This window comes from Brassica oleracea, chromosome C4 (genome assembly GCF_000695525.1).
Source record: "Brassica oleracea var. oleracea cultivar TO1000 chromosome C4, BOL, whole genome shotgun sequence".
Classification (NCBI taxonomy): domain Eukaryota; kingdom Viridiplantae; phylum Streptophyta; class Magnoliopsida; order Brassicales; family Brassicaceae; genus Brassica; species Brassica oleracea.
This window is the reverse complement of record NC_027751.1, coordinates 40866987-40890459: the sequence shown is the minus strand read 5'-3', so window position 1 is coordinate 40890459 and position 23473 is coordinate 40866987. Positions and strand designations below refer to the sequence as shown.

At 35.7% G+C, this 23473-nt stretch overlaps 3 protein-coding genes across 6 annotated transcripts; 1 reads left to right on the top strand and 2 right to left on the bottom strand.

Moving 5' to 3' along the window:
- The first annotated feature begins 5187 nt into the window (after positions 1-5187).
- Positions 5188-8172, top strand: LOC106341787 (histone-lysine N-methyltransferase, H3 lysine-9 specific SUVH6). 2 transcript variants are annotated; one of them, XM_013780506.1, is made up of 2 exons: positions 5188-5369; positions 5742-8172. In XM_013780506.1, the coding sequence occupies exon 2, from the start codon at positions 5874-5876 to the stop codon at positions 8007-8009; it is 2136 nt and encodes a 711-aa protein (XP_013635960.1). In that variant the 5' UTR covers positions 5188-5369; positions 5742-5873; the 3' UTR covers positions 8010-8172. The 2 variants fall into 2 exon arrangements, with proteins under 2 accessions (XP_013635960.1, XP_013635959.1); XM_013780505.1 differs by having other exon boundaries at positions 5623-8172.
- A 6336-nt stretch (positions 8173-14508) lies between these two features.
- Positions 14509-17630, bottom strand: LOC106341789 (probable sphingolipid transporter spinster homolog 3). 3 transcript variants are annotated; one of them, XM_013780508.1, is made up of 14 exons: positions 17369-17630; positions 17007-17138; positions 16814-16915; positions 16617-16721; positions 16439-16514; positions 16295-16369; positions 16116-16218; positions 15990-16034; positions 15720-15905; positions 15571-15647; positions 15253-15486; positions 15042-15170; positions 14883-14961; positions 14509-14805 (listed from the first exon to the last, which is right to left on the bottom strand). In XM_013780508.1, exons 1-14 carry the CDS (start codon positions 17506-17508, stop codon positions 14708-14710), a joined length of 1581 nt encoding a protein of 526 aa, XP_013635962.1. In that variant the 5' UTR covers positions 17509-17630; the 3' UTR covers positions 14509-14707. The 3 variants fall into 3 exon arrangements, with proteins under 3 accessions (XP_013635962.1, XP_013635961.1, XP_013635963.1); XM_013780507.1 differs by having other exon boundaries at positions 16295-16514; XM_013780509.1 differs by lacking the exon at positions 16295-16369.
- A 79-nt stretch (positions 17631-17709) lies between these two features.
- LOC106341790 (protein spt2) lies at positions 17710-20934 on the bottom strand. The gene is made up of 9 exons (XM_013780510.1): positions 20638-20934; positions 20068-20121; positions 19772-19995; positions 19578-19680; positions 19295-19496; positions 18490-19193; positions 18275-18405; positions 18103-18186; positions 17710-18013 (listed from the first exon to the last, which is right to left on the bottom strand). Exons 2-9 carry the CDS (start codon positions 20083-20085, stop codon positions 17914-17916), a joined length of 1566 nt encoding a protein of 521 aa, XP_013635964.1. The 5' UTR covers positions 20086-20121; positions 20638-20934; the 3' UTR covers positions 17710-17913.
- Positions 20935-23473: the final 2539 nt, after the last annotated feature.

The following is a 23473-nucleotide window of genomic DNA, read 5'->3' as shown; positions in this document are numbered from 1 at the left end:
ATTTTCGCTGGTGGATTCGTCTCGTCAAGAGCTTCAATTTGATATGTGGCTAGTCATATGGTTCCTCGGGGTTGGAGAGATAGATTGATTTTAAGTTGCGCCTGATTTAGGGTTTATGTGTGACGGATTTTAGGTTAGGTTTTGTTTCAAGGTTTTGGAGTCTATCGTGCTGATAACGTGTTGTAATTAGAGAGTTTAGAGACTGAATATTTCTGTGTTATTATTAATGAACAATGGGGTTTTTTTATATAAGGATTACAAGATAAAGAGAAAATGAAAGTGTACATATCCTAATCCAACAGGAAATAGGAAAACTATTAAAACATAATAATGGAAAGATTACATCTACTAAGAAAAGGAAACTTCCTTTTCTCTAAGCTTTGTGGCCGTCTTTCTCTCTCCTAAAGTCGGCTCTCTCTCTCCTCTCTCTAGGCTTCGGCCGTCCCTCCATCTTCTAGGTATTGAGCCGGTCTTGGACCGGGCCTGATTAATGGCAATCCACTCCATGATTTATAACAGTTATGCGTTTGACATCAATATAGACTCGCATCACCATTATTGCCCATCCGGTTTATTTCCTGTTTACATCCTGACTTGCAAACGTACGGTTCGGGAATCTCAAAACCGTGTCATCTTATTAGACCATAGTTTATCAGACTATGTTTTAGTACCGGCTCTACGCTTCACAATGCTTAACTTACACAGAGTTTCATTATAAATCAAATTGGCGCCAAATATTTCTATCAATGATGAAAATGATTTCTTTTCTCTTAAACTTACACGTGAATTTAAATAGTTGATGACTATATGTTTGGTGGTTTTACTGTTCTTTTTCGATTGATTAATTGGAAAGCATGAAGCTAGAGTGAAATAGGATTGTTTGGGTTTGTTAATGTTGGTTCTAAGGTTTTTTTTTTCTGAATGCACAGGTGCATACATAATCTTTTTGAATCTTAGCTTTTTGGTTCAAGATTTGAATGAAACTGTGAGATGTAACAATCTTTGTTTCTCTTCTTGGGTAGGATCGGATTTGGATCAAGTCCAATGAAAGATTGACTTTGGTTTCCAAAAATTTTGAAGGTTTTTTTATATGAGCATAGATCCCTAAATTATATAGAATAAATCTTTTTATTAAAAATTCTTAAAACATGTTTTTAGTCCATAAATTCTCAATTTCGGCCCTCCTCTTGACAAGATGAGTTGTTATCCCTCTGGTGAAAAATATATGCAGAATGCAGCCAAGGCCATATACCACAAGTTGTTCCTAAAAATAAATCGATTAAGCAGTCAGTTAGCTTTTGTGTATTATACTCTATATAAAGTTGAAAAGGAGAGAGTTGGTGTACCTGTTAAGCATGGGTATACGAAGTATCATAGTTCTTTGCAGTGTTTTAGAATTTTCATGTGAAATGTTAACATGTTGAACCTTTAGAGTCTTTATATACAATCTATGATTCTGACCAAGGAACCAGAATATTGTTGGTGAACTCGAGGAGGAGGCATTGTCAGAGGCCACAAACTGTTACGAACAATTGGAGTTTCCATATCATAACAAGGTTAGATGTCTTTCGCTGGAGTAAACATGGACTTATGACCAGATTTATTCATAAATAAGCTACGTTCTGTCTTCTTTTCTGTTTCCTACTCTCTTTTTTGTTGTTGAAAATTTCTGAAAGTCTTAACCGAGGAGGGTGATACTGGAAAGCTTGGCTTAATGTGAATCCCCTCTTTACTCCCCACTACTAGGACTTTTTGCAATGTTCGATTATTATCACAAGCAAAAAAATTAGAACTTTTGTCTGGGTAAACTCTAACCAAACTTTTAAAATATGTGGATGGGTTTAAATGTCTCTTATTAAAATAGAAACATACATTGGACCCAACTTTATTGGTAGGATTTAAAATTAAACACACTCCTCTATTATAAAGTAGTTATGGAAACAATATTTAAAGTAGTTATGGAAACAATATTAGACTAATATCTATGTTTTCAAATAACATAATAATTAATCTTGTGTTCAAACAATACACAAATTAGTTTTAATATTTTTTTTTATCAATTTTCTTTTAAATTATTTTATAAATCAAATAATTTATTAAAACATTCAAATAATATATGAAAAAACCAAAAATAAGTTCAACTTATTTTCTTGCACGTTTAGATATTACAAATAATTTTATCAAATCAACTAAACTAATGGATTATTTATTTATGTTTTCATACAAAATTACATTCATTTAAATTTTAATTAATTTTCATATTAATTAAATACCATATATAAATAAAATGCAATAAATTGACATCATATAACTTTTACAACAAAAACTTTATCAAAATATATCATACAATTAATCAAATAAATTACACATATTTTATTAAATTCATACCAAAAATAGTTATAATAACCAAAAATTAAATTAAATAATATCTTATATATATTATTATCTGAAGATACATTAAAAATGACTATATTGTACAATAAATATAATAACAAAAATAGTTATGCAAATTCTCAAAATATATATTATCTCAAGATAAATGCTTAACCCTAATTATAAACAACAATTTTAAACTGATTATAATATGAACCAAATTATTAGCAAAATAAATTACACAAAACAGTTATAATAATGTTAACTAAGCCACATAAAATATATATTATGCAACTAAAATCTCTTTTATCAGTAAACAACATTCAATTAATTAAAAACATTCAATCAATTTTTTAAAATTTATTTAATCAATTTAAAATAAAGAGAAATTCCTTAAAATAGCCCTAAAAATATTTTGTCACAAATATAGCTTCCAATAATCAAAATGACCAAAATATTTCATTAAAGAAGTAAATATACACGTATACCCCTAAGTTAGTTAATCTAGACTCAGTATTTAAAGTTAAGGGGTGAAGTTTTGGGAGATGTTTAAAAATTTTAAAAATTAAAAAATAAACATTAAAAATTTAAAATAAAAATAAAATATTTTCAAAAGGAATTTTCGAATTTTAAAAAGAAATTTTGAAGAATTTTTTTTTTGAAATTTTGTTTTCTGAAAAGTATTTTTTTATAAAAATAAATAAATTTGAAAACGTATAACTCGACATTATAAAATTTTTTATTTATAAAACATATATAAAAATTAAATTAATATTTTAAACTATAAAACTTCCAAATTCATGTTGGTAATCGATATATTAAATTATGCTATTTTATTTTATTAATTATAGGGTGTAAATTATAGTCAAGTTAGGAAGTTTAGATTTGAAACTAAATATTTATTATATTTATTGGACAGAAAAAAAATCCACTGGCGTTGAAAGGATTATAAACAATCACAATCCATAAAACATCGATAAAATAACAATAGCTAATAAATATTATATATCCTCAACAATTTATATTTTAAAAACAGTGAGTCAAAAACAAAAATTAAAAAACATTATCTATATATTCTCTTAGATTATATTTATATTATGGTTATTATTTATAAAAACATTATTTATAAATTTTTAATGTTACTTAATGTTCTATCCTAATTTTTCATTATTCCATATGTTTTTAATATTTGAGGAATTTTCATGTTTACCGCTTTATTGATATCATCATTCATGTGTACCACCACTATAGAGACATTTTCAAAAATATTTTTTTCAATAAGAGGCAAAAGACTCTTATACCCTTATTATATATATATATATAATAAATAAATATTTAAATTGATAATAACTAATAAATAATAAATAAATAAAGAAATTTTTATTTTTATGTTTTCAAATTATATTTTTTCAAATTAGGATTTTTTATAAATTTTCTTTCTGAATTTTTTTCGATTTTTTTGTTTTTCAAAATTTCTTTTTGAAAACCAAACTTAAAAAAAAAAACTATTTTAATATTTTTTAAATATTTTTAAGTATTTAGTCATATATTTATTAGAATCTCAAATTTCACATTCCAAAAATCTTATCATATCTTACCCCTCAATTCTAAACACTAAGTCTAGATTAGTTAATCTTAGGGTTAGACTACTATATGAAAAATTGGTTAGTGTAAACATGAAAAGTAGCATTATGAATGTGATATTTTTGGCAATTTCCCTTAATATTTTGGTTAATTTTCAGTTTTTTGTTTATATAATATTTATTATTTTAATTTTAAATATATTATTTTGATAACGTTTGTAATTTTACGGATAAATAATTTAATGTTCTTCATATTCAAATATTTATTTATTTCAGGTTAGGAATATAATTTTTTAATAATTGAAATATATAAAATATTTAACATAAGTATACAATTTATATTTTACGGCATATTTTTAATGATACTTTACTTTTAATCTTAACTTTAATATGGTATAATATGTATCTAGATCAATATTCCTGGTAAGACAAACGTAATTACGATATTATCGGTATAATTTGTTTAATATCTATTGTCAATATATATTTATTAATTAAATCCTAAATGTCATGATAAGTATATATATTATAATATTTTTTAAAAAATAATAGTATATGTATATCGGCAGAATTAGTTAATATTTTTTTTAGTTATCTCAAATATATCAAAAAGTAATAATTAAAATAATAGTGTATGTATATCGGCAGAATTAGTTTGGACCGGTTCAAAATCTGACATAAATCGATAAAATAATAAAATAATAATATTTTAGAAAATTCTATGTAAATATATGATCCCATTAAAATTATAAATTAATAATTTATATGTATATATTTTTTATATAAGTAAGAACCTATTATGGTATTGTTTGTTTTATATTCACAATGGAATTATCTTTATATTTTCTTACCATTTTATATATTTTTAATGATATTTAGTAATATTATATATAAAACCACATTTAACTTCTGTGCAATATATATTATATACAGAAAATAATATAATAAAATTAATATAAATATCAAATTTCAAAAAATAATGATTAATGTCTATACACTAAAATTAAACATTTTTATTATCTTAGAATATATATATATATATCTTTAAATAATAAATCTAAATAAGGAAATTTTTATAAATTAAAATATCTATAAATTAATAAAATTTCAAAATTTCAACATTATTAATTTATAGAGGTTCTAATGTATATTTTACCCAAAAAAAACATACTACCAATATATATATTTTTTCCAAATACCATTGAAACGGAACTATAAACTCGACCAAGATCTCTTCTTCCCATGGCTCAACGTGACGTGACACTGGGCGTGTCCGTGCCCTTTCTCCTCAAACGTTAAAACGTTTTTATTTACTTCGGTTTAAAATTCAAGGAAACAAATCAAATCGCTAATTCTGACTATAAACTTCGAATTCATCATCTTCTTCTTCTTTCGATCTCGCTCTTTCAATCGGTAAGCTTTCCCTCTCTCTTATCTTGTTGTAAGATACCCCAATTCGATCTCTTAACCTATTCCTCACCTTTTGAGATCGTGTTGTTTCGCCAAAAAAATCTGGGTTTCGTGTTTCCGCAAGCTTAGAATCTATCAGATTCGATAGATTTTTCTCTGCTATGATTCCAAAGTTCGTGAATAGATATTATGTTGATTCAATTGATGTAAAGAGATGAGTTTTGTTTGTTTGATGAGGTTTTGTTCATTGTTGTAGAACAAGTCCTGGTGATTTTTGGTTCATAGAGTCTTAGTCCATTGTCTCGTTTAGTGGAGGATATGGTGCATGCAGAGTCAGTGAAACTTAGTTCCTTGAGCAATGGTCATGTTCCTCAGGAGAAACTAGGAGGAGACGTTTTGCAGAATAGTACTAATGTTCGTGTAACCGCTTCTACTAAGACGCTTAAGTTCAAGCGCCGCAAGGTTTTTGCTCATAGAGACTTCCCTCCTGGCTGTGGAACCCCTTCCATGAGGCTTAAGGCGAGGATGGCAGAGAATGTGAATGTTGTTGGTGCTGATGATCACCACCCTAGTGTTCCGTCTTCTGAAGCTAACATGAATGTTGCTAACGCTGATGACCCTTGCAAAGAGGAAAAAAAGTCTCAACAGCATCCGCGTAACGACATGGTACTAGTGGTATTTGAATCTCATGTTGCTAAACAGGAACCGGAACCAAAGAAAGAGGAGTCTGGCGAATTGACGGTGTATACAAGTGATCGACATGTTGAGCCGGTGGCAGTTAAGCCGTTGAGGATCTGTTTGCCAGATGGAAACGATAAAACCGCGGTTAAGTCATCGTCATCGGAACCAAAACGAACTCATGGTGCAGTTAAAAGAAAAGCAACGAAAAGCGTTGCGTTTCATGAACCGTTGAAGGTTGCCAAAAAGATGAATATAGATTACGGTGAAGGGTCTAAGATGAAGAAGAATTTGTATGCGCGTGAGAGAGGAAGAAGTCCAGATAGAGGGGAGCTACCTCGCCAGCCTCGGACGTTACAAGTTGGGCTTCCTCCTTCGCGTCCCAGTGGCTCAAGCGGCGGTGGTGATAGCCGGACAAAAGTCAAGGAAACACTACGTCTTTTCTACGGAGCTTGTAGAAAGCTTTTACAAGAGGAAGAAGCAAAGCCTGTGAAGCAAAAGAGGTTCAGAGTAGACTGCGAGGCGGCCAAGATTCTCAAGGAGAAAGGGAAGTATCTCAACACCGGGAAACATATAATGGGAGCTGTCCCTGGGATTGAAGTAGGCGACGAGTTTCAGTACAGGATGGAGCTGAACATTCTCGGTATACATAAACCGAGTCAAGGAGGTATTGATTATATGAAGATCGGTGATGAAGTATTTGCAACGAGTATTGTAGCCTCCGGAGGGTACGATGACGAGCTTGACAACACTGATGTCTTGACCTACACGGGTCAAGGCGGAAACGTGATAAAGAACAAGAAAGGAAAAGAAGTACCGATGCCTGAAGACCAGAAGCTTGTAACTGGGAACCTCGCGTTAGCAAACAGCGTGAAGAAGAAGAACCCTGTGCGCGTCATAAGAGGCAACAAGAAGGCCGTTTTGGAATCATCAGGTGATAAGAAAGGTAGAAGCTATGTGTACGATGGATTATACGTTGTGGAGACGTTTTGGCAAGAGACTGGTTCGCACGGGAAGCTTGTCTTCAAGTTTAAGCTTAGGCGCATGCCTGGACAACCCGAGCTCGCGTGGAAAGTGGTGAAGAACACAAAGAAGGCTGAGGAGCGCGTGGGTCTATGCAGGATCGACATCTCGGAAGGGCATGAGAGGCTTCCCATCTGCGCTGTGAACGAGATCGACGACGAGGAGCCTCCTTCTTTCATCTACACGGTTAAGATGATTTACCCTGACTGGTGCAGACCGATACCTCCGAAGGGATGCCGCTGCACCAGACGCTGTGCAGAAGCGAAGGACTGCGCTTGCGTGGCGAAGAACGGAGGAGAGATACCGTATAACTACGATGGAGCTATAGTCAGTGCGAAGAATCTGATCTACGAGTGTGGCCCGCTCTGTAAATGCCCTGCTTCTTGCTACCTAAGAGTCACGCAGAGAGGGATCAAGTTCCCGCTCGAGATCTTCAAAACCGAGTCGAGAGGATGGGGAGTGAGATCTCTCAGCTCGATCCCTTCAGGTAGCTTCATATGCGAGTACGTAGGTGAGCTTTTAGAGGATAAAGAAGCGGAGAGAAGAACAGGGAACGACGAGTATCTCTTTGACATTGGAAACAGATACGACAACTCTTTAGCTGAAGGGATGTCGAAGCTAATGCCTGAGACGCAGCCGGCCATGGGAGGAGATGATGATGAGATGAGCGGCTTCACCATTGATGCAGCGAGGAAAGGTAACATAGGGAGGTTCATAAACCACAGCTGCTCGCCGAACCTGTACGCGCAGAACGTGTTGTATGATCATGAAGACACGAGGATCCCTCACGTGATGTTCTTCGCAATGGACAATGTACCTCCGCTTCAAGAACTCACGTACCACTACAATTACATGATCGATCAGGTACGTGACTCTAATGGTAATATCAAGAAGAAAATATGCTACTGTGGTTCTTCTGATTGTACCGGTAGGCTTTACTAATCGAACTTGTGTCCCTGTTTATGTCGGATTCTTCTTGTTTTATGTTTAGCTGAAGCGACAGTATATGTTACAGTTAGTGTTTTTATTCAGATCATTGTTGTTTAATGTTACTGAATCAACATTTTATGTTACATTGACTTGAAATGTTCGAATTTAGATGAAACTAAGTCCCTCTTTTTGGTATCAAAGAAACTGGCCAGCTGTAGGTAGGCATGGGCATTTTATCTTGTCTGGACACCCAAACCGAAACCAACCCGGAAAAATATAGGTTTGGTTCGGATCCGGTTTGTGCTTAAGATTGCGGTTCTTAGTTTGGGTCTCGATCCTACACGAGACCTGATCAGGTACCTGAAATACTTGAAATATTTTGTACATGTTAGGTATATTTGCATTTTTATTATGGATATTTTTTAAGTTTTGGGATGTTGGTAAAATTTCAGATTTTTAGAAATATATTTTGGCTATTCGGATAAAATTTTGGATATTTTTTGGTCTTTGGTTCGGGTTTCAAGTAAAATTTCACGTGTTGTGGGGGTATTTGAATATTTAAAGGGTCTTTTTGGGGTTTTATGTATTCTTTTTGTGTCTTCGGTCCATTCTGATACCTGAGGTCCATTCTGGATATTTCAAATATTTTCTGGTTTTATATAACATGAACCGATCCGAATTCGTTACGTACTTGAAAAGTAGTTTACACATGTTTTAGTTATGGACCCAAAACCTTCTCAGATTCGAAAGAACCAACCCGAATCTGAACCTAATAATTTTAAGCACCTTGTTGAATCTAAATGCCATGACCCGGAAGATCCAGATTTGGTAGGAACTGACCCAAAGACCTGTGTTGCGGTCTTGAAATCTATGGTTCAACCAGAGTCTCGCCAAACTTTCCAAACTGGCCATATAGGAAATTCCAGAGACAGAGGTTCAATCCAAGGCGAATATCTCAACAACCAGAAAGTTTATTTCCATGAAACCAACTTTAAAACTTTAACTCATCAATTCATTATTGAGGCGTGGAATTACCAGAAAAGCTCCATAGATCTAGAAGTTATGGGTTTTACAAACTGGAGGTTTTCCAGTCCGTCAATTTGCAAGTAAAAGAATCTAGAAGTGGATTCAAACCCAATGAAAGAGAGGTTTAAACCAGAGCCAATCATAGAATTCAAGATGGATTTATCAGCTTTCCAGAAAGCCCAATATAAAAAGAAATGACCACGAAAATATGGAGTTATGAGCAATTTTCCAAAACCGGCCAAACCAAACAGATTGTGGAATCTTTCGGTTCAATCATTTACCAGCCAAGAAATTCCGACCATAAGACTTTATGATCAAACCAAGACTACTAGAAAACAAATCCAACCAATCAGCAGTTCATGCCATCATCTTACCATGCACCAGAGACTATAGGATCAGGAGGATCCTCGTCAACATCAACTTGCCTTATTTGGAAATTCTTGGAATAGAACTCCAACAGCTCTTTTCCTTTCAGTTGGGGCATGACATCAGCACCTTCTAGACCGTAAAGAAGATTCCCATGAAGCTCACTTGCCCCCTCAACCCATCCAAATACAAAAAGAACATCATCTACATTCATTTGGCCAAGATTCTCATCATTAAGCCTCCAACAGCTTGTTCTCATGGAGTCATCAAAGCCTTCTCATCCAAGACTTTTATTTCAATTTTATTTGTTTCCTTCAGTCATTTTTAGACTGTTAGAAAGTCCTAAAGTCGAGCCTATGTAAACTCAATTTGTTTCTCTTTGTAAAGTACCCTTGAACTTTTATGAATGAATTTTCTTAGTTTTCTCCAGAACTATTGTCTCAAGTTTTTAGAATGTGTGTGAATCAGCTCCAGAGCACCTTGACTTATCAAGGCTCCTTTCCATAGTCTTGTGGCGTCATCAATCCACCATCACTTCCATCCATTCGTTTTCCTTGCTTGAGAGTGATACACATCCAACAAGCAAAGCACCACTTCGATCCACTTCAATCATCTTCTGATCAGACTGAGAGTGACACATGTTTAAAGGTCGGATTCCATTCATATCGCCAATCGAGATCGATCTGTTTTGAGCTTCTTAGACCTGAATGGCACAAGCCTTGCTGTAGATGTTGGGGTATCCATTCAAATTTGGTTTAGATATTTTGAGTGTAAACACTTTTCACCCATTTGGATATGTTTCGGGTTTGGATATCCATTTGGGCTCTGTTTTTTTTTAGGGAAATTTTTTGAGTCATTCGAATTAGTGTTTTAAAAATTGGAGTAAACTACATTTGAAACATCTTCAACTCATTACTGTTTTTATCTTTATAATAATATGTATCTTGATTTTGGACTAAGGAAGCTTTCTTATTAAAGAAGTGAGATTTTTGTGTTACCCATAAACCATATTGCAGCAACTAAGAACAGAACCGATGTAAGAATCAACGCTGTTTTTCTCCAACTGTCGATATGATCCTGCGTATAACAACAATGTAACATTTTGGTTTGCTTTCTTCCAGGATTGGAGATGAGAAGGAAGAAGGGTTGTTTACTACCTGAACCACACCGAAAAGAGGCGAAGATGGAACATTGCCAAATATGTGAATTGCTACAGTGGAGATAGCCATTGATAATGGTCTTAAACTTGGTTCCACGCAATGCAAACACACATAATTCACAGAAGCCTGAAGAAGAAAGAAAGACAAAGCTCTTCTTGATGAGTGATAGGAAGAGTATATTGTTTCAAAGATCACATATCAGCAGGAGAAACTAAAGGATGAAGGTGAGAGTTGAGGAGTTAGAGGTGCAGGCCCAACAACAGTGCCCATGACAAATACTCCGACACCACCTAGACCTGTAGATGGTGTTGCTGGAAATGGAGAATAAGCTTTTGATGATGACAAGACGTTTGATCCATCCGCCGAGGTCAGTACTAACCACAAAAAATCATTGGTGCGCTATGTTTTTCTAACTAAGACTAAAAAAGTCCATGTTATATTATTTCTTCTTCTGGTCAAAACCAGGGACTGAACACTTGAACAGCATTCCAGAAGCAGTTTGTGGTCCAAGAAAGCTTAGAATGGAAGAAGATGTGGCTGTAAACTTTGAGTGAAGATAACTTAACATGCAATGAAAGCATTGAAGCATCTGTCTCTTTGAAATCAGTTTTCTCTCTGCTTCCTGGAAAGTTACTTTGAATTTTTCGGGAATAAATAATTTCAATCTCTTGAGTGTTTCACTTGATTGTAATTCAAAAAAAAAAAAAAAAAAGACATGTTCATCTTTGTGCACTACTTTGCTTTGTCTTTTGTCTGTTGTGGTCACTCTGTTTTGCTTGGCTCAAGTCTAAAACAACTGTTGTAAAATATCAGCTGATGATTACCATGGTCTGCTTGCATATGCTTTTGTCATGGTTTTTCAAGCTCCATTTATTTTCTTCTAAATCCTTATATATACCTATTATTATATGTAACCGTGGTTGTTTATCGTAAATGAGCCTGGAAAAGCTTATAACATTAGAAGACTAGAAGCTTGATACATGCAGATTTCTCGATCTGGCAATGAGTTCTGTTTGTGGTGGTCTGGTCACTCTGTTTTGTCTGGCTCAAGGTCGGAACAACTGTTACAAATAATATATCTTTTGGTAGTTACCATTTTCAGCAAATAAATATTCTCATAATATCCCGTTATTACCTCCAAATAAATGGGATTTCTGAGCTATATATATCTAAGCTTCTCTGCAGTTTTGCGCCTCACAAAATAATTTACCCTAGGGTACTAGTGCACGATGGTGAGGAGAGATCGCAGCTGCGGAGGTGGTGGTCTTGGCGGAGGAATTACTGATAGAGTTTTGAGTCGAGCTATGGATTCGTGCGGGAAGGATTTATCCACGGCCGAGGAAATCGTCGACGACCTCCGTTCCAGGTAAGGTACTTATGCGAGGCGGACTCGTCAAGTACTTCTCCTCAGCGTCAGACGTGTCCTTAATGCCCGAAAAAACAACAACAAGCTTGCGAAAGACGACAACAACGGCGATGATGGTGGTAAGATGAAGAAACAGAAATGTGTTGATGAGAAAGAAGAAGAGAAGTTGCAGCTAGCTGAACAAACATCACATCTCAAGAAGAGAAAAACCAAGGAGAAGTCAGTTTCTTCTTCTTCTTCCTCGTCTGATATCTCGACTTGGGAGGACGAGAAGCCGAGCCCAAGGTTTGATTTGATGAATAATAGCCCCTCCGCCAAGAAACCAATTGTTGTGGAGAAGAATGTCGAAGTTGAGACTGTTTCCAGAAGCAAGATGACTACAATGGGTAGGGTTTGTTTGACGACTGATCTGTGGAAAGCAATAACCATTGAAAGTTATCTTTGTCTTGTTGATCACTACATTGATGCTAACTAGAACCTTAAATCTAAGATTATATCATTTTGCGCTTTCCCTCCACCCCATTCTGGTCCCGCAAAAACTGATTGAGTTGATTAAAGCATGGGGTTTAGATAGGAAGGTCTTCACAATAACTGTAGATAATGCTTCCTCTAATGACAATGTGCAAGGAGTTCTAAAGAAGTAACTTAGAAAGAATTTAGTTTGCAGCAGAGAGTTCTTCACATAAGATGTATTGCACATATTCTAAACCTTATTGTCCAAGATGGATTAGCTGTGATAAGTGAGGCCTTGGAGAAAATCAGAGACATCGTTAAATTTGTCAAGGTTACAAATTCTAGAGAGCTGTTGTTTCAAGGCTGCATGGAGACTGTTGGGATTGTTAAGAAAGAGGGTTTAGTTTTGGATGTTATTATGCGGTGGAACTCAACCTTTCTGATGTTGTCTTGGGCTCTTTACTTCAAAGAGGCGTTTAGGAATCTTGCGGAAATTAAGACAAGTTACCAGAGTTTACCTACAGAGTTATAATGGTTAATAGCTGAGCTGATTTGTGGTTTGTTAGAGCCGCTTGATCTGATGACAAAGCCTATTTTCGACTCTTCTTGCCCTATAGTGAATCTGTACTTATAGAGGTATGAAAAATTCAAATTTGGTTAGGAACAAACGAGTTCTATGAACATGAAGTGATTAGTGAAATGGTGGCTTCCATGAGGTTGAAGTTCGATAAGTACTATGAAAAGTACAGTGATATTCTAGCCATTGCAGCAGTATTTGATCTTAGGTTAAAGTTTAAGGTTTTGGAGTAATGCTGCCACAGTCTAGATCCAACAAGTTGTAAATCCAAAATGGATCACATACGCAAAAAATGATGAAGCTGTATGGATTTACAAGAAGAAGAATACTAGTTCACAGAGTTCACAAAAAGCCAAATCAGATAATCTACCATCTGGTTACGGTGTAAGTTATTTTAAATCAATGCTTTGGATGTGTATTTTTTAATCAATCAACTAATAATTTCTTTCTGTGCAGGGCTTCTATGTGTTCTTCTCTCAACAAGTAGGAACAGAAAAATCTGCTTTGGATGTGTATTTAAGTGAACCGGTGCTGGATATGGTAGCATTTAAAAGCTTAAATGTCATCAAGTATTAGAATGACAATTCAAGCCGGTTTAAAGAGCTATCTCGAATGGCCTGCGATGTCATATGCATCCCAATAACAACAGTGTCACATGAGTCATCTTTTAGTGTGGGAAGTCAGGTTTTTAGCAAGTACAAGAGACTCTTTCTTCCATCAAATGTTCAAGTTTTGATATGTGCTAGAAACTGCCTTTGTGGTTTAGAACTGATTGGTGAATTTATTGAATTTATAATCGAGTTTTTGATATTGAGTAACTTCTCTTGTTTTGTAGGTGGATGCGATTTGGATGAAGAAGATAAGGAAAATGGCTTAGATGAGGAATTAGAAGAAAGTGGAAGGAAGAAAATCTGACTCAATTAAAGGTATAATCACTTAGAATTTATGCTTGTGTCACTTCTTGTTTTATATGGACGAAGAAGAAACTAATGATGGGTTTAATATCATTAAGAGAAACTGAATGATGGGTTTAGTATCATTAAGAAAAACAGCCGTGTTATGTGATTTAATGTCATATAAACACGTTCTTCATATCTTATTCTCTATAATCTTATTGTCTGTGATTTGAATCATTTTGAAGTTCTACTTGGGTTTCTGTTAAGTGTTTCCATACCCTATTTTGATAGGAGAGGTCCCAGAAAATAAGCATATCAAGTGTGCAGTTTAATTTGTTATGTATGCTATTATTACTCTACTGTTTGTTACATCAATCTCTATTGTTTAAGACTCTTTTCTGCTGTTGGTTTCTGTTAAACTGCAACTTTTTAACATTAGTCTCTTGTTTCATTTTGATAGGAGAAGATGAAAAAGATGAGGAAGGACTAAAGAGTAAATGAATATGCTACTATCTATGCATTTTGTATGTTCATTGATTTTTTAATTGGGCTGCAGAAATCTTATTTGGAATAATCCATTTGGGTTTAGTACAATTTGGACTCGGTGCAATTTGGAATTTAGCAAATAATATCCAATTGACAGCCTAATTGACATCTATATACAGAAGGCTTAAAAACTAATTCTTTTAATTTTGAAATTTTGAAGACAGTTTTTTTTTTTTGTTCAACATCTTGAACACAGTTAAAAGTAGTGAAATCACTTTTTGAAAACGTGTAAAACTAAATCGCGTTTTGAGAAGTGTACTCGTTCATCACCATTCACCAGTGTTATGTAACTCTGTACAACAACGCACGAGCTAAAGTATTTATGGATTCATCACCATAATCGATTGTTCTTGCCTGCTTCTCGGGTTCTCACTTTCAGCTTCTTCGTTAAAGCGATCTACAATGTTTATGAACATCCCTGGCAAAAGAAACAGGCTCTTGATTTTGGATTAAGAAAGCTTTCTCGAGTTAAAGAATTGAGATATGTGTGTTTACCTATAAACCATATTGCAGCAGCTAAGAACAGAACCGATGTAAGAATCAACGCTGTTTTTCTCCAACTGTCGATACGATCCTGCATATACAACAACAATGTAACATTTTGGTTTGCTTTCTTCCAGGACTGGAGATGAAAAGAAGGGTGTTGTTTACTACCTGAACAATACCGACAAGTGGCGAAGATGGAACATCGCCAAATATGTGAATTGCCACAGTGGAGATAGCCATTGATAGTGGTCTTAAACTTGGTTCCACACAATGCAAACACACATAATTCACAGGAGCCTGAAAGACAAAAAAAGGTATCTTTTGATGAGTGATATACCTTACAAACCACAATGCTAAAAGTTCAAAACTTTTTCTTTACCTGTGTAGCAAACACAAGAATCTCTCCTATTGCGAAAAGAGCTACGAAACCGTATAAACTCTTCAAGGTGAATGCAGTAAAGCAACATGTCGCCCCGAGAAATGTTGCTCCGGATAAGAGCTTGAAAGCATTTGGAATTGTAGAAGTGACATGATCTAGTATTAAACCACCTGATAATGTTCCAACGATCCCACAAATGATAGTTACTGCCCCAAAGATCATATCAGCGTTTTTCTGTCAACACAGAACAAAGTTTGAGAATCTTTCATGAAGTCTCTCTCCAAAGATGAAAGATTGACAGAATAATAAGTGTTTTACCATTTTATAAATGTTATAACCGGCCTTTGGTCCCCAGTATGAATATGCACCAATAACAAAATTGTATGCTACATAACCTGTTGAAGGCAAAGTGTGGATCAATCAAAGAAGGGTCGGAAGAAATGGTGAGAGTGGAGGAAAACAACTACCTAAGACATTAACAACAAAGACCCTTTCTTTGCATAGGACTTTCATGTCTCTCGCAAATTGAGTTATTGATTTCCAAACTGCGTTAGCGTAACTTGACCTGCCAATCTCAATAGAGACCTCAACTTCATCATGCTTAATCTCATTACCAGCTTGAAGATGGTTGTTGTTTTTCGATACCTCTGCACCTGCAAAAGGCAAAAGTCTCACTGCACAGTTGTATAAAACAGAGCATATTAAACATTAACATTAGAAGAGATAGAAGACTTTACCTAGTGATGAAGCCATTACTTCAACTGAATCAGTAGAATGGAACCCTGTTATTTTTTCTGTGTGTCAGATCATATAATCTCACACAGGTCATGCAGAATAACAGAAGAAAGATAATGTTTTCTAACCTTTTAACTGCAAAGGTTTTATCAAGAAACCAAGAACAGCGAATGGAGCCATTAAAACCGCTTCTCCCCAAAATGCATAGCGCCAGCTAAAATGTTTTCCGACCTAAATAAGCAACAAGAAGAAGTCAAGGAAAGCGTATTAGAAGCTAAAATGGTTTGTGACATCAAAGAGTACATACGTATCCGCCATAGACATAACCAAGAGCAACACCACTTGGTATACACATGTAAAACAGTCCAATCCATGCAGCTTTCTGAAGAAACCATTTAGAAGCCAGAAATGGTGCATATGAAGTGCAAAACAAAAAAGAGAAAACAGAAACCTGTTTATGAGGAGCATTATCATCTATAAATGGAGCTGCAAGACTAATGAAAGAAGCTTCACCTACACCAACAAACCTACAAATATAATCAACTCAATTTCTGTAGATTTAGGAGCCGCCAAAAAAAAACTCAATTTCTTAATCAATCATAAACACAAAAAAAGAAAAACTGACTTACATGCGACATAAGACGATAAACCAAAAGGCAAAGGAACTGCCACAGCCGACAACTGCAACAGTCCAAACAGTTAAACCTACTCCAATAAGTCTAAATGGATTGAAGCTGCACTAGACACAAATAAACCACTTCAATAAGCTTAATCTTGCTTAGGCATTAAAAGAGGGAGAGAAACAGAAATGAAAAGCTTTTCTAACCTCTTTGCCAATGAAGCAAAGACTGGGGATGCAATAAGAAGCCCAACCATGAAGGAAGATGACAATACACCATCTTCAAAATTACTTAGGTTATAATGTCCCCTAAGAGAAGCAATGTTTACATCAGGACAAAGTAGTAAAATCTTATTACCATATGACATGAATAAAATACAAAACATTGAATAGGTCTTACTGAATTCCAGTTGCAGGAGTGCATTTGCCCTTATCATTACAACTCTTGGTACTTCCATTAACACCATTGCTTGCTATCGCACCTCGATCCATGTAGTTTAATAAGTTAATGATGCAAAAGATCACTAGTAACCTGGAAAGTTCAATTTGGAGTACATAAACGATCCAGCAAGCTACAAGAATCTGTTTGAATTGAAAGTCCAACCTATTAATAGAAACTAAACAAAAATAGTAACTTTTTAACGCAAAAGAGGGCTCAAATCATGGGAAGAGCGTTCAACTTTGCATTGTTTTCTTCAGATTGTGGTGGAGAGAGAGAGAAAGAGAGTTCAAAACTAAAGAGCAAGTAAAGAATGAAAATACCAAACGGGAGAGAGAAAGGATGATTCCACGATTTCTAAGCTTCGAATAGTCTCTAGCTCTGGAGGAGGAGTCGTAGAAGGTGAATAACATCTCGACGGCTCTGTCGCTGGAGGAAGACAATCCTCTTCTTTGGTCACCATCTGATTCCTGAAACAAAGATTTTTGAGAGAAAATATGATAAAGAATCTCCAAAAATCATGTTATTGGGACTCGTAAGAAGGTGAAAATGTATCATCTAAACTAAAGCAACTCCACGTGAATAAGGAATATTCTTTTTCTCTTTATCATTCTCTGGTTTTACACAAAGAAGAATCAACATTTCACCAACTTGGAAGGGTTGCCAACTTTGGAAGGGTTACCATCAAATATATTATTATCTAATTGTACAATTTCAAGAACAAAAGATTCTTAATTTGAAAAACAAAAAAAAAGTTAAAACTCTTTTGCCTCAAGCGGCCAAAGAGATTTGAATGAGAGAAGCACTAACATTAAACTTAAAGTCATATATAAAAAAGAAGACAAAGATGAAAGGTTTCTGCTAACTTTCAACGTCTCAGCTTCCTCAACTTCCTCTGTCTCTCCCGCTCTTCTTCTTCTGCGATCAACCGTGCTTCCTTTTCATCTTCCTCCCTTGCGATTCTCGCACTGCATTGCGCAAATATAACACAGACCGTTTTAGGAATATAAATAAGAAAGAAATGAATGAAACTCATGATCAAGATTTTGATGTTTACCTTCTTCTCTCTTCTTTCATGATATCGTCAAAGCCCGCTTCCATGTCTCGGTCATCATAGTCACGCCCCGCATAACGATCGGTACTGAGAGATTGAAACAACACAAAACTCATAAGTGCCAGAAGAATTTTTAAAATGGACCTGAGAATAGGAGAACAGTTACAAGCAGTACTTGAACATTTGTCTAATCATGCTCAATGCCTTAGCATCCTCTGACATTACTGCAGGCTTCTTCTTCTTCAGTGGCCTCCGGTCATCTATATCACGTTGTGGAGGTCTCTTGGGCGCCGGTTTACTCATCATCTGTACAAGTTAGTTCACAAATTAGAGCCTTTGCTAGCTTTTTGTTCTTGGCTAAAAGGAGATAAAGAGAAAAAATCATGATACCTGGTGTTTTGAAGTAGGCGCTGATTGTTTTGGGATCATACGGGATGTGGTAGGGTCACGAGAAACCTTTCTCTGTTGTTCTGCAAGCCGTTGTTGCCTGGGATCAGATGACATTGGTCTTGAGGACGGTCGCTGAGCACTTTGGAGAGAGCTCTTTCCCGCCGAGCTGGAGGGCTTTCTCTCCAATGCCGTCCTCGAAGGTAAAGGTTTAGACGTAGACACCGACCTAGCAGGACCAACTCCATGGCCGCTGCTGCTCATCTGCCTCCTATGATCCATCGGCACCTCCTTGGCAGGAGCTGATCTCGAACTTGGCTGGCCATTTCGGTTAGCTGATTGGCCATTCATCGAGGAACCTTGTGGTCTTGTGGGTGCTTGGCGGTTTATTGAGGAACCAGGTCTTTGGCTGCCGGAGGGCGCAGCCCTTTGCTGCATTTGCCTACCAGAGGGAGTCGGTCTTGAATGCTGCAGTTGGCTGCTACCAGAGGAAGCTGGTCTCCCTGAGACAGGTCTCGACTGCATTTTGCTTCCCGAGGAAGCACCCGGTCTTGAATTATTCATTTGACTGCCTGAGGAAGATGGTCTTGAATGCCCATTTGCTGAAACAACGGGTCTCTTCTCCTCACGAGGAGGGGGACCGTGAGCAGCTCTACCATTGATACCTGATGACTGTTGTTTAGGCCTCGCTTGAGCAGATTGAGACTCTTCAACATCAGCAAAAAACCTGTATTAAGTTATCTCCATGAAAATGGTATGCTTTAAAACATCACTTATAACAAATAAAGAAGTAGCAGACACAACTTACCAGAGTTACGAAAGGAGCCGCTTCGAGACAGAGGCTCCCTCTTCGGAACAGGAAGCTCCGCATCATCGGATAACAAGAAGGAATAGTCTCTTGTATCCTTAAGAGTCTCAACTTTCCTTCTCACGGCACTCACAGGTTTAGGACGCTTCTCCTGGGGAACATTTCTAACGCCCGAACTGCTCGTTGGAGCAGGTCTTTTCTTCTGTACACCACAAACAATCCCATTAGCACAAAAACAACAAAAAAAATGTAAAGAGAAGAAGAAGACCAAGGCACAACATACAGGTTGGCTGGAGTTCTTTATCTCAGTCTCTAGCAAGGATTTGCTTTCTTGTATAACCCTCGAGGATATTACAGGCCGTGAAGGTCCAAAGAAGGAACCAAAGCTGCAGGAAAAAAAAACACAAATCAAATCAGAGTCCATGAGATGTTGTACTAACTTGTAAAAAGAAAAGGTGATTAATTGGTACCACGTACTCGTTGTAAGGGAGTTTTTTCCTTCTGTCTTGTGAAGATTGGGGAGGAACACTTCCTTTGCCCTGTTTTTTCCTGATAGACTCCTTAATCTTTTGGCGCAACTCAAGATACTCCAACTCTTCCTTCGGGGGCACTTCTTGTTGTTCCTCCTCGTCGTCCTCATACTCATCCAATCCATTATCATCACTGTAATAGTCGTCATACCCAGCTTCCTCGTCAAGGTCCTGCAATTAAAAATAGTTGTTAAACAAATGTACCATCATGTAAAAGCAAATTAGAAGGGAAAAGATTATTACTTCTTCATAGCCATGCATCTTTGCTGGAAGATTTGCTACCAATCAACAAAACTCCTGTGAACAAAAACAAAAATCTGCTTAACATATAAAATTGGGCTTTCTGATAGAAAAGAAAATAAATGAGATTTTATGATAATGAAAAAGATTGAACGAATCATGCCTTATGATGTTAAGAAAATGGATTCATCCCAAATCAAAAGATATCGAGATCAAAGCTAATAGATAAATAAAATTGGATAAGAAAACAATTTTCACGATGAATCCAAAGTTGAGAACCAAAATTCATCACAAAATCGACAGAAATAATCCAACTATAATCGATATACGGAAAACCTACAAAAATCGTTTCCAGATCTAAAGATGAATCCGAGGTTAATGACATTAATCAATACAAATCGAAAGAGATGGAGATCGGACTGATTGTCAAAAAAAAAGAGAAAACCTTTAGATTCGATCTCAAACACCTCGTTTTCCAGGAAAATTTGTCGAATACCAAATGAATCGAATTCAAAAATACATAAACCAATCACCAGATCTGATGAAAAAACGACGGATCTGGTCGAAAATTACCTGGATCTGATCTGGAATCGGCGAAAAACAGAGAAATCGATAAGATCTGACGAACCCGAATTGAGAGGAGGAGAAGAAGAAAAAACGAAAGAGAGCGTAAGATCTGCGAGAAGAGACGGAAGCTGCGAGAAGAGATATAGAAGAAGAGAGGAGACTCTCTGGTGGGATGGATGGGCTTTTTAGGTTTTTGGAGGGATAAAGAGGGAAACAAATGAAGTCGAAGGACCCAGAAACAAAAAAAGAGAGTAGGGGTGTTGCTAAAATGCGCCATCTCGCGCCTCTCATGCAATCCCAATCTCTTTCTCCCTCGCATATCTCCTCTTAAATGGCCAAAAATATTATTTTAATTAGTTTTCTTTTTTTTTGGGTTAAAGTTCTCATCTTGAGCCTGGAGCTGTTCCTCCGTCGGCGACTCTCTGTCCACCAGTAATTTTAGATTTTTTGTAAAAAAGTTAAATAAATATTTGGAATTGAAATAAACTTTTTTTAAATTAATTATTTTGGTTAGGAAAACATATATTTTAATACAGTTGCATGGCATTATAATCCATAATTGTTATTTAAAAATGTCTATTATTTAAATTTTAGTTATATACAGATGTTGAGGCTATTTTTTTTTAAGGACAGCTAAGATTCATTTGCTTTTGGAATTTCCAGTGTGTGGTATATTTCATAATTTATAAAATGTGTTTACAAAAAAAGGTAAAAATAATAGTACATCGCCAGGTATCTGTATGCTATAATTTGCATTTGATTAGACCAATCCGACCTAAACAAGAAAAAATAATTGGAAGTTGAGTTCGCCCTAAGTGAAACTCTCTCTGGTTCAGTCCCCAGCGTGCCGCCTCCATGGATCTCTGCAATTTCAGCACGGTTGCGCAGCTTTCCCTCATATGAAGCAACTAACCCTTCTCATGGCTCCGTTGGTGATTTCGTCTCCTCTGTCGTGGTTCCATCCTCCGCCTCCTCCGTCGCAGTTCCGTCTTCTTCCCGACCCGCCGCCCCGTACGTTTCCTTATGTGCCGCCAGAACCGCCTTTTGAAACTCTCTCTCCGCCAGAATCGTCACCTGAAACTCTCTCTCCGCCAGAACCACCAGATCCTCCAGACGCACCTTTCAGTCTCGTGTTTCTTCTGCTTTTTGACACATCATGCGCCTTTTCTCAACCGGTTTCAAAAGCTCCAGATCTAGAATCTTGTTTGTTGAATATGGCTTTTGTGTTCTGTGATGAGGTTGCTTCTCTTGTGCATGTTGGTGATACAAGCTTTGTCTCCGAATATTGGTATCCTGCAGATTGTAGTGTGGTTCTTTGCTGGTGTGATTTCATACATTCTACTCTCCCGTTGAGTATGATTGTCATTGTGTCTGTTGATTCAACAATGGGTTGGTCGATCCCCATCACCATCTATGTCTCTCTTCCTCGTCCATTTATCCAGGTTTTATCAGAAAGATTCTCTAAATTAATGTTGGATGATGAGTTGATATCTTTGGTTTGGTATTTTGAACTCTCTCGTGGTCCCTTTACTGCAGTATGCAGTCTATTTACTGCAGTATGCAGTTCCATCTTTGTGGTACTCAAGTCTTTTCAGTTGTGGCAGCTTAATTGATTGATGCATCACATATCTATTCATTGTCTGGTTTCCTCCGGTATGGAGTTTGTTCATCTCCCAATTTCATCATCTACTTTATGTGGTTTTGTTGCAGGGAGTGTAATGTTGAAGATTAGAGATACTTCTAACACTGAAGTTCTAATCAAAGGCTTTGTAGCCATGTTGAAGATTGTTGATTGTGCACTTGTTGCTGCTTCAATCTTGGGAATTATATCACTGATTGTGGTTTCTAATTTCCAAGGCGTCGTCTCACTTTACAGCTCGATGGTCGTTGAGATTAGAGGACTTCTAGACGTCATTAGTTGTTTAAGCGTTTTGTATGCCCCTATCCTTCTATGTTGTATTTGCTTCTTTGTATTAGCTGTTTGTTTAGCTTATGTGGCTTTGTTTTCATGTTTCATGAACACTTTCTCCATTCATGGAGAGTAAGAATCTATAAAATTTCAGTTTGACCAAAAAACAAAAAAAAATTGCATTTGATTTTTTCAAGCATAAATGATACGTTGTATACCACAAAAATCTCTTTTATCAGTTGAGAAAATACATTTCTATTTCTAGGGAAGATTATTCCAGAATTAGAGTTTCAAATAGTGAAACCATTTAGGCCAGGAACTAAACTAAATTTAGTTAATATTTATGTATTATAAAATATAAGATTCAATTTCCATTAAAAATATAAAAAATAATAATGTATATTTTTAATAAATATAAACAGGAGCATTTGCTATGATATTACGTGGGTAAATATAACTAACTTTAAATTTAATGTATACAATTGAGTACAATGTTATGATAAAAATATTAGAAAATAATACCAAAAAGGATATGGTAATCAAAAACCCAGCATCATAAAACTATGAAATATATTACAATCTACGTGTTTTGAAATAAGTAAATTTCAACCTAGAGGTGGGCTCTTCGGTTATTTGTTCGGTGTGGTTTGGTTAGTTTGGTTCTAATATTTTTCCAACTGAAGTAAACCATAATTAGTTTGGTTCGGTTTGTGTTTAGTTCAATTTATATTCGGTTCGGTTTGTATTCGGTTCGGTTTATTTTTTGGATCGGTTTACTTTTTAGTTGTATAAATATACCGTAACAAATTTTTAGAACTTTATATTAAAAATCTCACCTGAAGTTATTAGAATTGACATCACAAAAAAGATATGGATGCAAGAAAAATATGCAGGAGAAATAGAAGAAAGAGACGCTAGACAAGAATTTTTGTT

What these genes read in the sequence shown, in the direction of transcription:
- LOC106341787 (XM_013780505.1), top strand. Translation starts at nt 5,685, where the DNA reads ATGGTGCATGCAGAGTCAGTGAAACTTAGTTCCTTGAGCAATGGTCAT.
- LOC106341789 (XM_013780507.1), bottom strand. Translation starts at nt 17,508, where the DNA reads ATGGTGACCAAAGAAGAGGATTGTCTTCCTCCAGCGACAGAGCCGTCG. An exon ending in CACTTGTCGGTATTGTTCAG is followed by an intron (nt 14,962 to 15,041) that starts GTAGTAAACAAC and finishes TTGTATATGCAG; the next exon opens with GATCGTATCGACAGTTGGAG. An exon ending in TGCTGCAATATGGTTTATAG is followed by an intron (nt 14,806 to 14,882) that starts GTAAACACACAT and finishes TTCTTTTGCCAG; the next exon opens with GGATGTTCATAAACATTGTA.
- LOC106341790 (XM_013780510.1), bottom strand. An exon ending in ATGATTAGACAAATGTTCAA is followed by an intron (nt 18,187 to 18,274) that starts GTACTGCTTGTA and finishes TCAATCTCTCAG; the next exon opens with TACCGATCGTTATGCGGGGC. An exon ending in ATGAAAGAAGAGAGAAGAAG is followed by an intron (nt 18,014 to 18,102) that starts GTAAACATCAAA and finishes TGCGCAATGCAG; the next exon opens with TGCGAGAATCGCAAGGGAGG.